The sequence below is a fragment of the Bombina bombina genome, chromosome 1, assembly GCF_027579735.1.
Source record: "Bombina bombina isolate aBomBom1 chromosome 1, aBomBom1.pri, whole genome shotgun sequence".
NCBI lineage: Eukaryota > Metazoa > Chordata > Amphibia > Anura > Bombinatoridae > Bombina > Bombina bombina.
The window spans coordinates 1,060,541,329-1,060,557,947 of NC_069499.1; the positions used below are offsets into that span (position 1 = coordinate 1,060,541,329).

The 16,619-nt window shown below is 38.4% G+C and overlaps 1 protein-coding gene across 1 annotated transcript in view; it reads left to right on the forward strand.

Annotated features, from left to right (window-relative positions):
* Positions 1-16,619, forward strand: part of PREX1 (phosphatidylinositol-3,4,5-trisphosphate dependent Rac exchange factor 1) — a 631,853-nt gene that overhangs the window by 577,808 nt on the left and 37,426 nt on the right. The window contains exon 33 of the mRNA XM_053690087.1: positions 4,204-4,303. Coding sequence (XP_053546062.1) covers positions 4,204-4,303 — 100 coding nt within the window. The remainder of the gene's footprint in view (positions 1-4,203; positions 4,304-16,619) is intronic.

The following is a 16,619-nucleotide window of genomic DNA, read 5'->3' on the forward strand; positions in this document are numbered from 1 at the left end:
TATGTGTGATGAAACAAATGTAGGGGATTATTTAGTAGTAGTTTTTATTTTTGATGGATTGGGAATCCTTGCTGTACACAAAACTAAACAGGGCAGAGCTTGTGTTTGGACCACATTACCTAGCTGCTGTGTGATGGTAGTTTTGCTGCCTTGCTAGAACTTGGCTGGCATTGTGAGTGCGCGCTGTTCCTGCAGTTCACTCATCAGGTTTGCTGTTGGACACTTCGTTAATAGTAGTATTATATACTTGTTAATGATAATAAAGAATGGAAATTCACCCCCTGCGAAGTTTAAGCTGGCAGAACATTTGCCCAAAAGTTCTCTTATTAGTTCAAACAGGTCTGTTCCTTGGTGTGATATATTACATATGACCTTGTCCCTCTTTTTTTTTTTTTTTTCTGCCATCACAATTTTTTTTACAAAGAATGTTCAGGTCAGGTAGTCAGGGGATTACAGACTAGACACCTTCAAGGGATTACATAGTCTTCACTGGTCTGATTGTTGCACACTAGAAGTCACTCCTTATGCTTGGCTTAGCATGAGTCTGTTACAGCTGTGCTTTCTAACCCAGTGGAATCAAGATCCGCCACACAGGATGCATCTTGCGTGTCAGGGAATATCATTGTTGGCATGTGAATAGCACATATTCCAGGGGAGAAAGTTTCTGCAACCTCATTTGCCTGTGGTCTGGACATATGCTATACCCTTGTAAGCAGGTAGCTCTCGTAATCGCCTCAGCTGGGTGAACATAAGTAGTTTGACATTTTCATTGTCTAAATACTCAGACTGCATTTTTTACTTTTATTAAATGGACTTAAAAGACTTTACACTGTTAAAGGGACATTTGTACACAAGATTTTTCTTTCCATAAATGTTTTGTAGTGGATCCATTTATATAGCCCATCTGGTAGTGTTTTTGTAACAATGTATAGTTTTGCTTATTTTTTTAATAACATTGTGCTGATTTTCAGACTCATAACCAAGCCCCAAAGTGTCAGATGTATACACACGTTTATAGTCCACTGCTGGCTCCTGTTTGTCAAATCTGTCTTTTCATATGTAGGGAAGGGGGGGGGGGGAAGAGAGTGTCTGCTCTCAGCCCCTTTCACTGGGTGTCCCAGATAACCTCCTCAACAGTGGAGCTTTTAAGTATGTTTTTAAAATGTTTTTATACTGGATTTTTAGATCAGCATCTGTGCATATTCTTCTTTATAGTAGTGTCTATTACATCCAGTTATATGAAAATTGATGTATACTGTCCCTTTAAGTAGGAGAAATAAGTAATTTCATTTTCGATGGCCATGGAACCACCCGAGAAAGACAAGGACAAACACTGAACTATTTTGTTTGGCTTGTATGCTGTTTTGACTTAAACACTCAAGTAGCATACAGTCAGAGTACATGCTAGTAATAAAGTTAGGTTGTCTGTCTGAATGACCCCACAACATGCTACACCACATCTCTTTCTAAATTACCACAAATAAGTATTAATTTACCATAGCAAAGGAGATAAGAAAAATATACTTAAGAGTATCTTCTCAACTGGTGTATCCCTGACAGCAAAATCGTGCAAATGTTATTAAAGAGACAGTAACGTCAAAATTAAATGATGATTCAGATAGGGCATGCCATTTTAAACAACTTTCCATTTTACTTTTATCATCACAATTTCTTTGTTCTCTTGGTATTCTTTGTTGAAGGCTAAACCTAAGTAGGCTCATAGGCTGATTTTTAAGACCTTGCAGGTCGCCTCTTATCTCACTGTCTGTGAATAGCTAATAAAATGCACTTTTAGTTCATGTGAGGGATATAGATAGCATTGTGCTCACTCACTTGGAGTTATTTATTAGTCAGCACCAATTATCTGAAATGCAAGATTGTAAAAAGCACAGAGATAAATGGGCAGTCTGCAGAGGCTTAGACAAAAGATAATCACAGAGGTAAAAAGTATATTAATATAACTGTGTTGGTTATGCAAAACTGGGAAATGGGTAATAAAGGTACTATCTATCTTTTTAAATAATAAAAAATTGGAGTAGACTGTCCCTTTAACAAAAGACAATCTCAAATGCACGATGATCTGCAATGTATCTTTAAGTAATTGTATATATTAGGCATATATAAAAAGAATTGCTCTTTAAATTACTTTTTAACCTCACTTAACAATCTAGAAACTTTTATATTTGAGATAAATCAAATATATTTAGTTTGCATTACAGTTTTCTACCTCTGCTGGAATAAAGAATCATTTTGTGAAGCAAATTCTACTTTAAAAATAATATTATTTTATATTATGTATGTATAGTTTATTTAACATTAACAACTAAGTTAAATATTCATTAACATTCTTACACCACCACCTTGTGGCTGTAAAATATATTACATCAACAAAATGATCTAGAAAAAAAAGGCTAATTTTAGATGGTAAAAGTTGACCTTACACCTGCTCTGCATGCTATATATGTCAGTACTGTCTATCTTATTTCATATAAGTAAACAAAAGTGTTTTAACCCTAAAAAGCATATTCACACAGGCCAGTTACAAAACATTGGACATGCAGATTAATGAAAATAACATTGTTTAACCCCTTTGTTCCCAGGAATTTCAGAGAAAAAGTACAAAATAATTTTTAGCAAGACCCGCGCTATTTTTAGCAGAAAAGCCTACATGGTACATTGTGGTCGTTAAGGGGTTAAAAGACATTTATGTTGTTTTGCTATAGAATAACATCACAGCCAAAAATAAACATTTTTAAAGAAATTAACATTTTGTGTGCTGTCATTGTTTTACAGTAGTCAAACTCCACCCACCAGTTGCTTTATTGGAGGAGCCAATATGGGCTTGAGTCCGCCGCAATCAAGGCTAGACATGGTTAAAGGGACACTGAACCCAATTTTTTTCTTTCACGATTCCGATAGAGCATGCAATTTTAAGCAACTTTCTAATTTACTCCTATTATCAATTTTTCTTCGTTCTTTTGCTATCTTTATTTGAAAAAGAAGGCATCTAAGCTGTTTTGGGGGTTCAGAACTCTGGATAGCACTTTTTTATTGGTGGATGAATTTATCCACCAATCAGCAAGGACAACCCAGGTTGTTCACCAAAAATGGGCCGGCATCTAAACTTACATTCTTGTATTTCAAATAAAGATACCAAGAGAATGAAGAAAATTTGATGATAGGAGTAAATTAGAAAGTTGCTTAAAATGTCATGCTCTATCTGAATCGCAAAAGAAAAAAATTTAGTTCAGTGTCCCTTTAAATGTGGCAGGGTTAGCCTTGACACTCTGCAGTGTGTTTTTTTTAGTTCTGACAATTAGAAAAGCCACAACTTTAAGAACTAAATAACATGAAAACAGGGCACAATAAATAATTAAAGTATACTGTCAAGTTATTTAACTTCACATAACTAAACCTTTTATACTAAAATCTCAAGGTGTTTTCTGTTCCTCTAAGGTTATTCTTTTGCTTTGGATAGTTATAAAACTGTGCTCCACAAAGGAGAAAAGCAAAACTCCCATATAGTTGTGGAGGTTTTAAAATCACTAACAACTGAAAAGATCTGTCACGTGGATCTGAACTAGTGGTCAGTGTTTATATCTATTTTGCATGCTTCAAGTTCTTTTGATTCAATACTTAAGCCTGCATTGTTTTTATATTGGAGGTCTCTAGCGTAGGAATGTCCCCCCCCCCACTCTGAACTTATAAACCATAATAAGAAACATGATTGGTCTGTTGATTCCAAGCTTCAGTTCAATGTGAATTTAGGATTTTGATCTCTTTTGGCATGAAGTGATTCTGAGTTGTCACTCAAGTTTCTCTTTAAATATGAAATACTTATGTGTTATCTTGCAATCATTAATTGCCTGAGATCTCACTTCTTACAGATAAACATGCCATGAAAAACAAACTTATGAATCACAGTCATAGGTCTTTTGGCACTGTATCTCACTGGGCATTTTATCAAAAACTGCATGCTAAGGCTGATAGGATACATTTTTATTCAGAACAGATTTATGTATAGCTAGTGCCATCTGCTGGTTGCAAACCATAACACATTTTTTTCTTGCATATCCAAAAGCTAATGAAGTAGTTGTATACTAACTCTGTATTTCATGTTTGTAAGTCTTTTACTAGTGTTAAATAAGCTAATTGTTTTTTTTTTATCTTATTGTTAATATTATAATTGTTCTTATTTTTCAGACAGAAGAGAGGGTGATGCTTGAAGATATCAAAGTTACCTTGCTTGAACTGGACAAAGTGGTCTTTTATTTCAAAGAAATGGATGAGACTTTAGTTGCAAGTAAGAACTAGTAATTATTCTATGAATAAGCTCCCCCTTACTGCTCAAATGGGTGTAGTACAGAGGCTCACTTTATCACTATATTACTTACTTATTTAACAAAGGTGCCTGCCACTTTCTAGTGGAGATTCTCATGTTGGTGCATTCACAGTGTAAAAGTCTTTATTTTCCCTGCTAGATATGCATAATACTGGAGCATATTAAAGGGGCGGCTTATAATTCTTGCTGAATAACTGTACCCTGCAATTCCTCCTTGCATACGTTTGCATTCTGTAAGTGGCGTTTTATTATATTCAGTGTCCCCTGCTGTACACATTCTTTATATATTCATAGATTTATTTGTGCACAGTTCTGTTTTCCTTGAATAATTGAGTATTATTAAATGTTATGTTTTATTGTAATCTGAGAGGTTACTTCCCTCTTTTGACAGACTTTGTTTGAGCGCGAGCGTAGGTGCCGCTGCTCCTTCTTTTCACTTTTTTCCATTTTTTATAATGGCATAGAGCACCCCTCCTCACATATTTTTGGGGATTTTTTTGCCCCCTTTCTTATTGCATTACTGAATTTTGTGAGGTCCCTATTGATCCTGTTGTTCCCTACCCACTTCTTTTTCACAAATGAATTAAAGTACATATTATTATATTTTGTCTCTATCCCAACTTGTTTTATGTCCCTTTAAATGTTTATTTTACTCATTTTGTTTTCTTCGCATTTCTAAAAGTGCAGGAAGATTTTTTGAATGAATCGTCGTGTTAATACAGAGGTCCTTATCCACTAACTGTTGGGGTTGTCCTTATCAGTGACAGTTAATAAAAATTAATAAATGTTTAAATGCTGCTCTTTTATATGCAGTTAAACGTCCATAATTCAGATGAAGGGTACAATTAACAAAAACTGTGTTACTTCTATCATCAAATGTGTCTTCTTTATAAATTCCATAAGAGTAGATCACAGGAGTGTGCATGTTTACTGAGCACTGCATTACATATAGTAATCACTCTTGTGCACACTCCTGAGCCTACCTCAATATGCTCTCATGGAAAATAGGTACGTTTTCACCAGAAAAATAAAGGATACCAAGAAAATTAAAGTGACATGAAAGTGCAAAAAGCAAATGCTGTGATGTGGCAAAGCCTTTTATTATTACACTATTGTTTGCTTATAACTATGTACTTAAAGGGACAGTCTACAATTTAATTTGTATTGTTTTAAAATATAGATAATCCCTATATTACCCATTCCCCAGTTTTGCATGATCAACACTGTTATATTAATACACTTTTTACCTCTGTGATCACCCTGTATCTAAGCATCTTTTGACAGCCCCCCTGATCGCAAGACTGTGACTATTTATTATCTATTGAGTTGCATTTAGTATTGTGTTGTGCTAAATCATAAATAACTTCTTGGACGTGAACACATTGTTATCTATATCGCCCACATGAACTAGTAGTCTCCTGTTGTGAAAAGTGTAGTGTTTGTAAATCCAGGTGATTTCGAAATATATCTGACACAGAGTCCATTTATACAGCAACTAACTACACACTTTATTTCCTGGTTCCTCACTCTAACAACACTGTCCCCGCCCCTGCTTCTTTGCAACAATTATATACATTTACAAGTCAGAGCACAAACTAGGAAGAAAGCATTATATATTATAATATCACAACAGACACCATAAAAAGCATGTATGATAAGAGTAAGAGGCGGTCTGTAGTGGCTTAGAAACAGGCAGAAATTTAGAGGTTTTAAATGTTATAAAGTATATTAATATAACAATGTTGGTTATGCAAAGTTGGGAAATGGGTAGTAAAGGCATTATCTATCTTTTTAAACAAACCATTGCCAAATGGGTTAAATATATAGTTAAAGTGAGCACCAAAGCAGCAGTGTACTTCTAGGACCTAGCTGAAAAATCTGGTGAGCCAATAACAAGAGATATGTGCAGAGTCACCAATCAGCAACTACCTCCCAGTAGTGCATTCTTCTGAGCCTACCTCTGTATGCTTTTCAACAAAGAATACCAAGGAGAATTAAGTAGATGTGATACTAGAAGATAATTGAAATCTTTCTACATTCTGTATTACATTTTGCTTTTTTTTTTCCTTGTACAATTTTCTATTACTGCTCATTTTTATCTCTCTACTACTTTTTAAAATAATATTTACTATTCACTGGCACTTTTCTGTTTTTCTTTTTCTGTGATTTTCTCTTTCCCTGGTTCTATGTTTCACACATCTGTGTCTTACACTGTTGTTTTCACTTAACGTTCAAGATGCCATCACATGGCTCAGTGTAACTGGTTTAATCGATATCTTTTTATATTTACACTTTTTGAGTCACCAGCCCTACTGTGCAAGAATTCACAGAATATACTTATATGCATTTGTGATTGGCTGATGGCATCACATGATACAGGGGGAGGGGAAATAGACATGACTGAAATTTGTCAGAAAAAAATAATTTGAAGTGCTAATGTATTGTATTTTTATCATGCATTTGTTGATTATGCCAATCTACTGTATTTACTGTTCCTTTAAACACATTTTTATCATCAGCTGTACAATGCTTCAGAATTACTGTATTGCATTCAGAGATAGACATATCAGGATGAATGGAAAACTGGCTACCTCAGCTGTCACCCCAAGCAATGGTCGCTTCATCCTTCTATTCTTTTAGTGTTGGGAAACTTCTGCTCTGGATATCATAACCTTAAGATGTAATTTCTGAGTTTTATCGCTTTGGGACCAACAGTCCCTAAGTGGCTTTTGTTGGTGCAATAGCCTCTTCTTGAAGTTTTCCCCTGGTAAAAGGTTTTCCACTTATCAATATACCAAAGCCCTGCACAGAAACAAACACAATCAACAACATTGATCAGTGGCCTAAAAAAACTTGGTTCATGAATCTGACTGTTTTCTGTGGGTTTGTTTAACTGTCTCCTCCCTTTTCTTTATTCCTTTTCCACATCTGCATTTTTAACTCCGACATCCTATTACTAAGTCCCCTAATTCTGGTACAGAAATATTTTTGCTCTTCAATTATTAACACTCTAAGGAATGCTCAGACTTCGGTTACTGTTAAATATTGTTTCTTGGCTCTACTAGAGTGTTCATGTTGCTTACATGTTGTGGCCCGTTCTGTTCTTCACATCCTAACTGGTTACAATAAAGGCCTTTACAAACGCTCCCTGAAGGAATACATTTCTCCTCTAGCGGTTTTACCACACTCTTCATTTGCATGTCCAGATTTGCTTTCACAGACCTGGCTGCATGCTTCCTCCTGTGTCTAATTGCTATTTAGGAGCTCAATCTTAGAATCAATCTGGCATCCACATTTCTTTCTAAGTGGCAAGAGTCCATGAGCTAGTGACGTATGGGATATACATTCCTACCAAGAGGGGGCAAAGTTTCCCAAACCTCAAATGCCTATAAATACACCTCATTCATACCTCAGTTTTACAAACTTTGCCTCCTTAGGAGGTGGTGAAGCAAGAGGTTCTTGATTTGATTCTGTGAAAGGCGCTTCTAAGCATATTGACGCCCAGTTCCTCTCTAAGTACAGTGTTTGTCTGAGGGATGTGAAGGGAGTATTGCCTGATGATACCATGTTTTCACCTATGGGAAATCTATTCTAGGGCTCTCTGTAAATTTGGTTGCGGGGATTCATCTGCTGCCTCCTTTTACAGATCGACATTATACTCCTCTACCATTACCTCTGCTGATATGTTTCAGTATTATAGTATAGATGAACAGTGTAAAATGGTCAGTAAAACGCTCAGGTGTTTAACTAAAAGTGACCATGACGTACTTCAAAAGCTCTCAGCATATATATACACAAAATCTTAGTCACAGTACATATAGGATCCATGTATGTAAAAACTGTATTATGATGGCAAGTAGTTAACAACTTAGCTCCATCTATCTGTATGTCAGGATCAAACAAATGGTATTGGCTAAATATAACGCTGCCTGGCTGCCTATGTCTGACCACCCACTCTGCTGGTATCGGTGTGTCAGAGCGCAGCCCAGGCAACTTAGTCTCTGTTGACGAGGAAATTGTAGCCGTATCCACTCACCCACTCTTCTGTGCTCTGCACTCACTTGTGTCCCGGTATGTAGAGAGAGGAGGTAAACCAAACTTCGCCGATCCTGCAGCAATCTGTAATTACTTTTGTTGTATTCCTATAAATCTTTCCTCTGATAATGTGTTTTATACATTTCCTTAGGTAATCAAAGGGTTAACTTCTGGTCATAAGTTTTTTTAGGTTTTTACTTTTAACCAATCAGATAGGCCTGTGTGACTTATAAGGCTATCACAGATGTAGCAAATTGCTGTCTATGATTACGGTGTTGTTACACCGAAACCGGTCAGACGTGTTTGTATGACCTTTTGTTTGTTCCATCCCTTGTGGACTTTTTAACGAGCATCTAATAGAGTTTGTTGTTTTTTAACTTTTAAATTGGCTCTATGGACTCTCTTTTTCTACTGGTTACTCTCAGCTATGGAAGGCACTTTATATTATAAAATTCTTAATGGATATTGCATATAATAGCCATGAGTCAGGTCTGTTATTATTTCCCTTTGCAGTCACACAGTTTCAGAATGGAAATTGTTTATGGGAGAATTTAAGTATTTTTTTCTTACCTGTGAACCAGTTCTTCTGGTGGGGGGCAGACTAAAGTTATTTCAAGACATTTGGACAAATTCTGTCTAAAATCAGCGGATTCAGAATATTGTTTCTCAAGGGTATCGAATAGGTTTCAGAATAAAGGAAGATTCTTTTTTTACTCATGTTCCAACAAACCCTGTGAAGGCTCAGGTTTTTCTGAAGTGTGTTTAACACCTAGAGCTTTCAGGGGTGATTGTACCAGTTCCTCAGCAGGAACAGGGATTGGGTTTCTATTCAAATCTGTTCATTGTCCCAAAGAAGGAAAATTCTTTCAGACCAATCCTGGATCTGAAAACTTTAAATCATTTTGTAAGAGTCCCAACTTTCAAGACGGTGACTATAAGGACTATTTTGCCTTTTGTTCAGCAAGGCCATTTCATGTCCACAATAGACTTACAGGAAGCTTATCTTCACATTCCGAGTCATCCAGACCACTATAGTTTTTTGAGATTCTCTTTTCTAGACCAGCATTACCAATTTGTTGCTCCTCCATTTGGCCTAGCAACAGCACCAATAATTTTCTCGAAGGTCCTCGGTGCCTTTCTATCTGTAATCAGAGAGCAGGGTATTGCTTTGTTTCCTTATTTGGACGATATCTTGGTACTAGCTCAATCTTTTCATTTAGCAGAATCTCACACAAAACAACTAATGTTGTTTCTTCAAAGACATGGTTGGAGCATCAATTTACCAAAGAGTTTCTTGATTCCTCAGAAAAGGGTCACCTTCTTAGGTTTCCAGATAGATTCAGTGTCCATGACTCTAACAGAAAAGAGATGAATGAAATAGGTCTTAGCTTGTCTAAACCTTCAGTCTCTATCATTCCCTTCAGTGGCTATGTGCATGGAAGTTTTAGGTCTCACGATTGCAGCATCAGACGCAATCCCTTTTGCTCGTTTTCATATGAGACACCTACTGCTTTGCATGTTGCACCAGTGGTGCAGGGATTATACTCAGATATCACAGTTGATATACTTAAATGCCAACACTCAACTCTCTCTGACTTGGTGGTTAAACCATCACCTTATTGTTCAAGGGGCCTCCTTTGTTCGTCCTTCCTGGACTGTGATCACAACAGATGCAATTCTTACAGGTTGCGGAGCTGTCTGGGGGTCTCTGACAGCACAAGGGGTTTAGAATCCTCAAGAGGCGAGGTTACCAATCAATATTTTAGAACTCCATGCTATTTTCAGAGCTCTTCAGGTTTGGCTTCTATTGAAGAGAGAACTTTACATTTGTTTTCAAACAGACAATATTACAACATTGGCGGATTATCTCAGCATCATTCTATACATCTGGGGGAGTGGTCTCTGTTCAGATGTGTTTTTTCAACTTGTACAGAAATAGGGTCTTCCAGAAATAGATCTGATGGCCTCTCGTCTGAACAAGAAACTTACCAGATACTTTTCTAGGTTCAGGGATCCTCAGGCAGAAATGATGAATGCTTTAGCAGTTCCCTGGTTTTACCAACCTGCTTACATTTTTCCGCCTCTGGTTCTTCTTCCAAAGGTGATTTCCAAGATCATAATGGAACAATCTTATGTGTTTCTGATAGCACCAGCATGGCCTCACAGGTTTTGGTATGCCGACCTTGCCCGAATGTCCAGTTGCCAGCCTTGGTCACTTCCTATAAGACCAGACCTTCTGTCTCAAGGCCCAGTTTTCCATCAGGATCTCAAATCTATAAATTTGAAGGCATGGAAATTGAACGCTTAGTTCTTAGTCATAGAGGTTTCTCTGACTCAGTAACTAACACTAAGATACAGGCTTGTAAGTCTGTTTCAAGGAAGATTTATCATAGGGTTTGGAAAACCTATATTTCATGGTGTGCCACTCATGATTATTCTTGGCGTTCATGTAGAATTCCTAGGATTTTACAGTTTCTTCAGGATGGTTTGGATAAAGGTTTGTCTGCAAATACTTTGAAAGGACAAATCTCTGCTCTTTCTGTCTTATTTCATAGAAAGGTTGCTAAGCTTCCTGATATTCACTTTTTTGTTTAGGCTTTGATTCTTATCAAGCCTGTTATTAAATCAATTTCTCCTCCTTGGAGTCTCAATTTGGTTTTAAAGATTTTGCACACTCCTCCTTTTGAGCCTATGCATTATTTGAATATTAAACTACTTTCTTGGAAAGTTGTATTTCTTTTGGCTATCTCTTCTGCTAGATGAGCTTCTGAATTGTCTGCTCTCTCTTGTGAGTCTCCTTATCTGATTTTCCATCAAGATATAGCTGTTTTGCGGACTTCGTTTAAATATTTGCCTAAGGTTGTGAATTTTAACAACATCAATAGGGAAATTCTTGTTCCTTCCTTGTGTCCTAATCCTAAGAATTCTCTTGAAAGGTCTTTACATTCTTTGGATGTGGTTAGAGCTTTGAAATATTATGTTGAGGCTACTAAAGATTTCAGAAAGACTTCTAGTCTATTTGTTATTTCTCTTGTAAGATGTATCGAGTCCACGGTTTCATCCATTACTTGTGGGATATTCTCCTTCCCAACAGGAAGTGGCAAAGAGAGCACCCACAGCAGAGCTGCCTATATAGCTCCCCCCTTAATTCCACCCCCCAGTCATTCTCTTTGCCTACTCTAACTGCTAGGAAATGGTAATGAGTGTGGTGACAAAAATGTTAGTTTTTTATTTTCTCAAGCAAAAGTTTGTTATTTTAAATGGTACCGGTGCGTACTATTTACTCTCTGTCAGAAAAGGGATGAAGATTTCTGCAAGGAGGATTATGATCTTAGCACTTTGTAACTAAGATCCACTGCTGTTCTCACAAGGGCTGAAGAGTACAGGAAAAACTTTGGTTGGGGGAACAGTTTGCATGCTAAGCTGCATATGAGGTATGTTCAGGCTATAATTTTCTAGACAGACTGTGTTAATTCTAGAAAAGGCTGGTAATATTCCCATGAGGGAAGGGTAAGCTGTATTTAATTTGATTTACTTTGATTAAAGTCATAGAAGTTTCAGCTTACTTGAAGGGCTTGTTTGTTTGTTACTGGTGACACCATTTTTAAAAGATAAAAACGTTTTTATTTTTCAAAAGGAAAGCATTTTTAAACGTTTTTTGTAAGGGACTGAGGGGTCATTGTGGTTTGTGTTTGGGTTTTTTAACCCACATAATTAATTAGAAAACACTAAGGTGTTTTCTTTTACTAGGCCTCAAAAAACGAGTGAGATGGAAGGGGCCTATTTTCGGCCTCAGTTGTGCAGTTTTCTTTTTTCTGAGTCATCCAACTGCTTCTCCAAGGGTTCCTGCTGTGTTTGAGGGTTGTTAAGGAGGTTTTTTCCCCACAAATCGTTCTGAAGGGCAGGTAGGAGCCACAGCAGAGCTGTGGCAGGTTGCTGAAAGTCTTTTTTACTGGTTTTGATGTTTTTTCAATCCGGTTTTGCCATTAAGGGGTTAATTGGTTATTTGCATAGTTGTGCAAAGTTACTAAGGCTGTAGGATGCTACTGTAAAAATTTCATTAAGTTTACTGCTTTTTTACACTGTTTTGCAGAACTTGTGCAGCTTTTTCTCTCTTAAAGGCACAGTACCGTTTTATTTCTAAGTGTTTTTTACTTTTATTAAAGTGTTTTCCAAGCTTGCTTGTTACATTGCTAGCCTGTTTAACATGTCTGACACCAAGGAAAATCCTTGTTCAATATGTTTGGATGTCTTTGTGGAACCCCCTCTTAGAATGTGTCCCAAATGTACTGATATGTCTATATGTTAGCATTTAAAAATAGAGCTTTAAATGATTCTCAGTCAGATGCAAATGAGGGTTCGCCTTCTAGCTCTCCACAAGTGTCACAACCAGTAACGCTCGCACAAGTGACGCCATGTACCTCTAGGGCGTCAGGTTCATTTACTTTGCATGACATGGCCACAGTTATGAATACAACCCTCACAGAGGTTTTATCCAAACTGCCTGGTTTACAAGGAAAGCGGGATAGTTCTGGGTTAAGGAAAAATACTGAACTATCTCACGCTTTAGTAGCCGTATCTGATATGACCTCACAATGCTCTGAAGGGGTGAGGGATTTGTTATCTGAGGGAGAGATTTGCTTCCTCAGACAGATTCTGATATGACGGCCTTTAAAATTAAACTTGAACACCTCCGTTTATTGCTTAAAGGGCCACTGTAAGTAAATATTTTCCATGCCTGTTACTAACTAACTACCCCAAATACGCTTTTTATCAATAGCATTTCATTAACATATCTCTACCGTATATCAGAAATCTTGTCTGCAAATTTAATTGTTTTCCAAACCCACTCCGTGGGTATCCTTTGCTCTGTACCAATCCGCTTACAATACCTAGGTTTCAAAATGGCGCTTTAAACACAAAGTTATTGGTTTAAGTATTTTGAACATGCAGTGCTGAAAATAGTGGGCAGGATAACGTGACATCATCGGCGAATAAAAGATATAACTTTTAGAACATTATGACACTTCGTTTTGGAGAAAATATAGGTCAGTAGGTTTTAATTAATGTTTATAAACTTTAATATGTTAGTTGTTTAGCTTAAAAATTATAACAGAAAGTAATCCTTTAAGGAGGTATTAGCAACTCTGGATGATTGTGACCCTATAGTAGTTCCAGAGAAATTGTGTAAAATGGATAAGTATTTAGAGGTTCCTGTTTACACTGATGTTTTTCCAGTCCCTAAGAGGATTGTAAATATTATTGCTAAGGAGTGGGATAAACCAGGTATTCCGTTCTCTCCCCCTCCTGTTTTTAAGAAAATGTTTCCTATATCTGACACCTTGCGGGACTCATGGCAGACTGTTCCTAAGGTGGAGGGAGCTTTCTACTCTGTCTAAGCGTACAACTATACCTATTGAGGACAGTTGTGCTTTCAAAGATCCTATGGATAAAAAAATTAGAGGGTCTTCTGAAGAAAATATTTGTTCATCAAGGTTTTTCTCTTCAACCTATTGCTTGCATTGTTCCTGTAACTACTGCAGCTGCTTTCTGGTTTGAGGCTCTAGAAGAGGCTCTTCAGATGGAGACTCCTTTAGAAGAGATTTTGGATAGAATTAAGGCTCTTAAGTTGGCTAATTCTTTTATTACAGATGCCGCATTTCAACTGGCTAAATTAGTGGCAAAAAGTTCAGGTCTTGCCATTTTAGCACGCAGGGCGTTATGGCTTAAGTCCTGGTCTGCTGATGTGTCATCTAAATCTAAGTTTTTGAACATCCCTTTCAAAGGAAAGACCCTTTTCGTGCCTGAACTGAAAGAGATTATTTTAGACATCACTGGAGGGAAGGGTCATGCCCTTCCTCAGGATAGATCAATTAAGACATGGGCTAAGCAAAATAATTTTCGTTTCTTTCGGAATTTTAAAAGTGGTCCCGTTTCAACTGCCTCTACTTCAAAGCAGGAGGGAAATTTTGCACAATCCAAGTCAGTCTGGAGACCTAACCAGACTTGGAACAAGGGTAACCAGCCCAAGAAGTCCGCTGCTGCCACCAAGACAGCATGAAGGGGTTGCCCCCGATCCAGGACCGGATCTAGTAGGGGGCAGACTCTCTCTCTTTGCTCAGGTTTGGGCAAGAGATGTTAACGATCCCTGGGCTTTAAAAATTGTGTCCCAGGGATATTTTCTGGAATTCAAGGACTCCCTTCCAAGGGGGAGATTTCACATTTCTCGATTGTCTGCAAATCAGACAAAGAGAGAGGCGTTCTTACGCTGTGTATAAGACCTATATATATAAGACCTATATACCATGGAGGTGATCCGTCCAGTCCCAAGAGAGGAGCAGGGGCTACGATTTTACTCAAACCTGTTTGTGGTTCCCAAAAAAGAGGGAATTTTCAGACCAATCTTGGATCTCAAGATTCTAAACAAGTTCCTCAAAGTTCCATCTTTCAAGATGGAGACCATTCGGACTATTCTTCCTCTGATCCAGGAAGGTCAATATATGACTACCGTGGATTTAAAGGATGCTTATCTACACATCCCTGTTCACAGAGATCATCATTAATTTCTCAGATTTGCCTTTCTAAACAGGCATTGCCAGTTTGTGGCCCTTCCCTTCGGGTTGGCCATGGCTCCCAGAAATTTCACCAAGGTGCTAGGGTTCTTCGTCCACGGGGCATAGCAGTGGCGCCTTATCTGGTCAACTTTCCAGCTGGCCAAATCTCATACGGACACCGTGTTGGCTTTTCTGAGATCTCACGGGTGGAAGGTGAACATAAAGAAGAGTTCTCTCTTCCCTCAATCAAGAGTTTCCTTCTAGGAACTCTTATAGACTCGGTGGAAATGAAAATTTTTCTGATGGAGGTCAGAAAATCGAAGATCTTAACCACTTGCCGAGCTCTTCATTCCATTCCTCGGCCATCTGTGGCTCAGTGTATGGAGGTAATCAGTCTCATGGTAGCAGCAATGGACATAGTTCCTTTTGCCCGCCTACATCTCAGACCACTGCAACTAAGCATGCTCAAACAGTGGAATGGGGATTATGCAGATTTATCTCCTCACCTGCATCTGGACCAGTAGACCAGAGATTCTCTTCTCTGGTGGTTGTCTCAGGACCACCTGTCTCAGGGAATGTGTTTCCACAGGCCAGAGTGGCTCATAGTAAGGACAGATGCCAGCCTATTAGGCTGGGGTTCAGTCTGGAACTCCCTAAAATCTCAGGGCTTATGGTCTTGGGAGGAATCGATTCTTCCGATAAACATTCTGGAACTGAGAGCGATTTTCAATACGCTTCAGACGTGGCCTCAGCTTGCTGCGGCCAAATTCATCAGGTTTCAGTCGGACAACATCACGACTGCAGCTTATATCAATCATCAGGGAGGAACAAGGAGTTCTCTAGCGATGATGGAAGTTACCAAAATAATTTGATGGGCAGAGGATCACTCTTGCCATCTATCAGCGATCCACATACCAGGAGTAGAGAACTGGGAGGCGGATTTCCTGAGTCGTCAGACTTTTCAGCCGGGGGAGTGGGAACTTCATCCAGAGGTGTTTGCCCAGCTAATTCAGCTATGGGGCACGCCAGATTTGGATTTGATGGCGTCCCGTCAGAAAGCCAAACTTCCTCGTTACGGGTCCAGGTCTCGGGATCCCAAGGCGGTGCTGATAGATGCTCTAGCAGTACCTTGGTTTTTCAATCTGGTTTATGTATTCCCACCGTTTCCTCTCCTCCCACGTCTGGTTGCCAGAATCAAGCAGGAGAGAGCTTCGGTGATCCTGATAGCTCCTGCGTGGCCACGCAGGACTTGGTATGCAGACCTAGTGGACATGTCCTTGGTTCCACCGTGGACTCTGCCATTGAGGCGGGACCTTCTAATCCAGGGTCCGTTCTCGCATCCAAATCTAATTTCTCTGCGTCTGACTGCTTGGAAATTGAACACTTGATTTTAGCAAAGCGTGGTTTATCTGAGTCAGTCATTGATACCCTGATTCAGGCTAGAAAGCCTGTCACCAGGAAGATCTATCATAAGATTTGGAGCAAATATCTTTATTGGTGTGAATCCAAAGGTTACTCTTGGAGTAAGGTTAGGATTCCTAGAGTTTTTTCTTTTCTCCAAGAGGGTTTGGAGAAGGGATTATCAGCTAGTTCTCTAAAGGGACAAATCTCTGCTTTGTCTATTTTACTACACAAACGTCTGGCAGATGTCCCAGACGTTCGAGCATTTAGTCAGGCTTTGGTCAGAA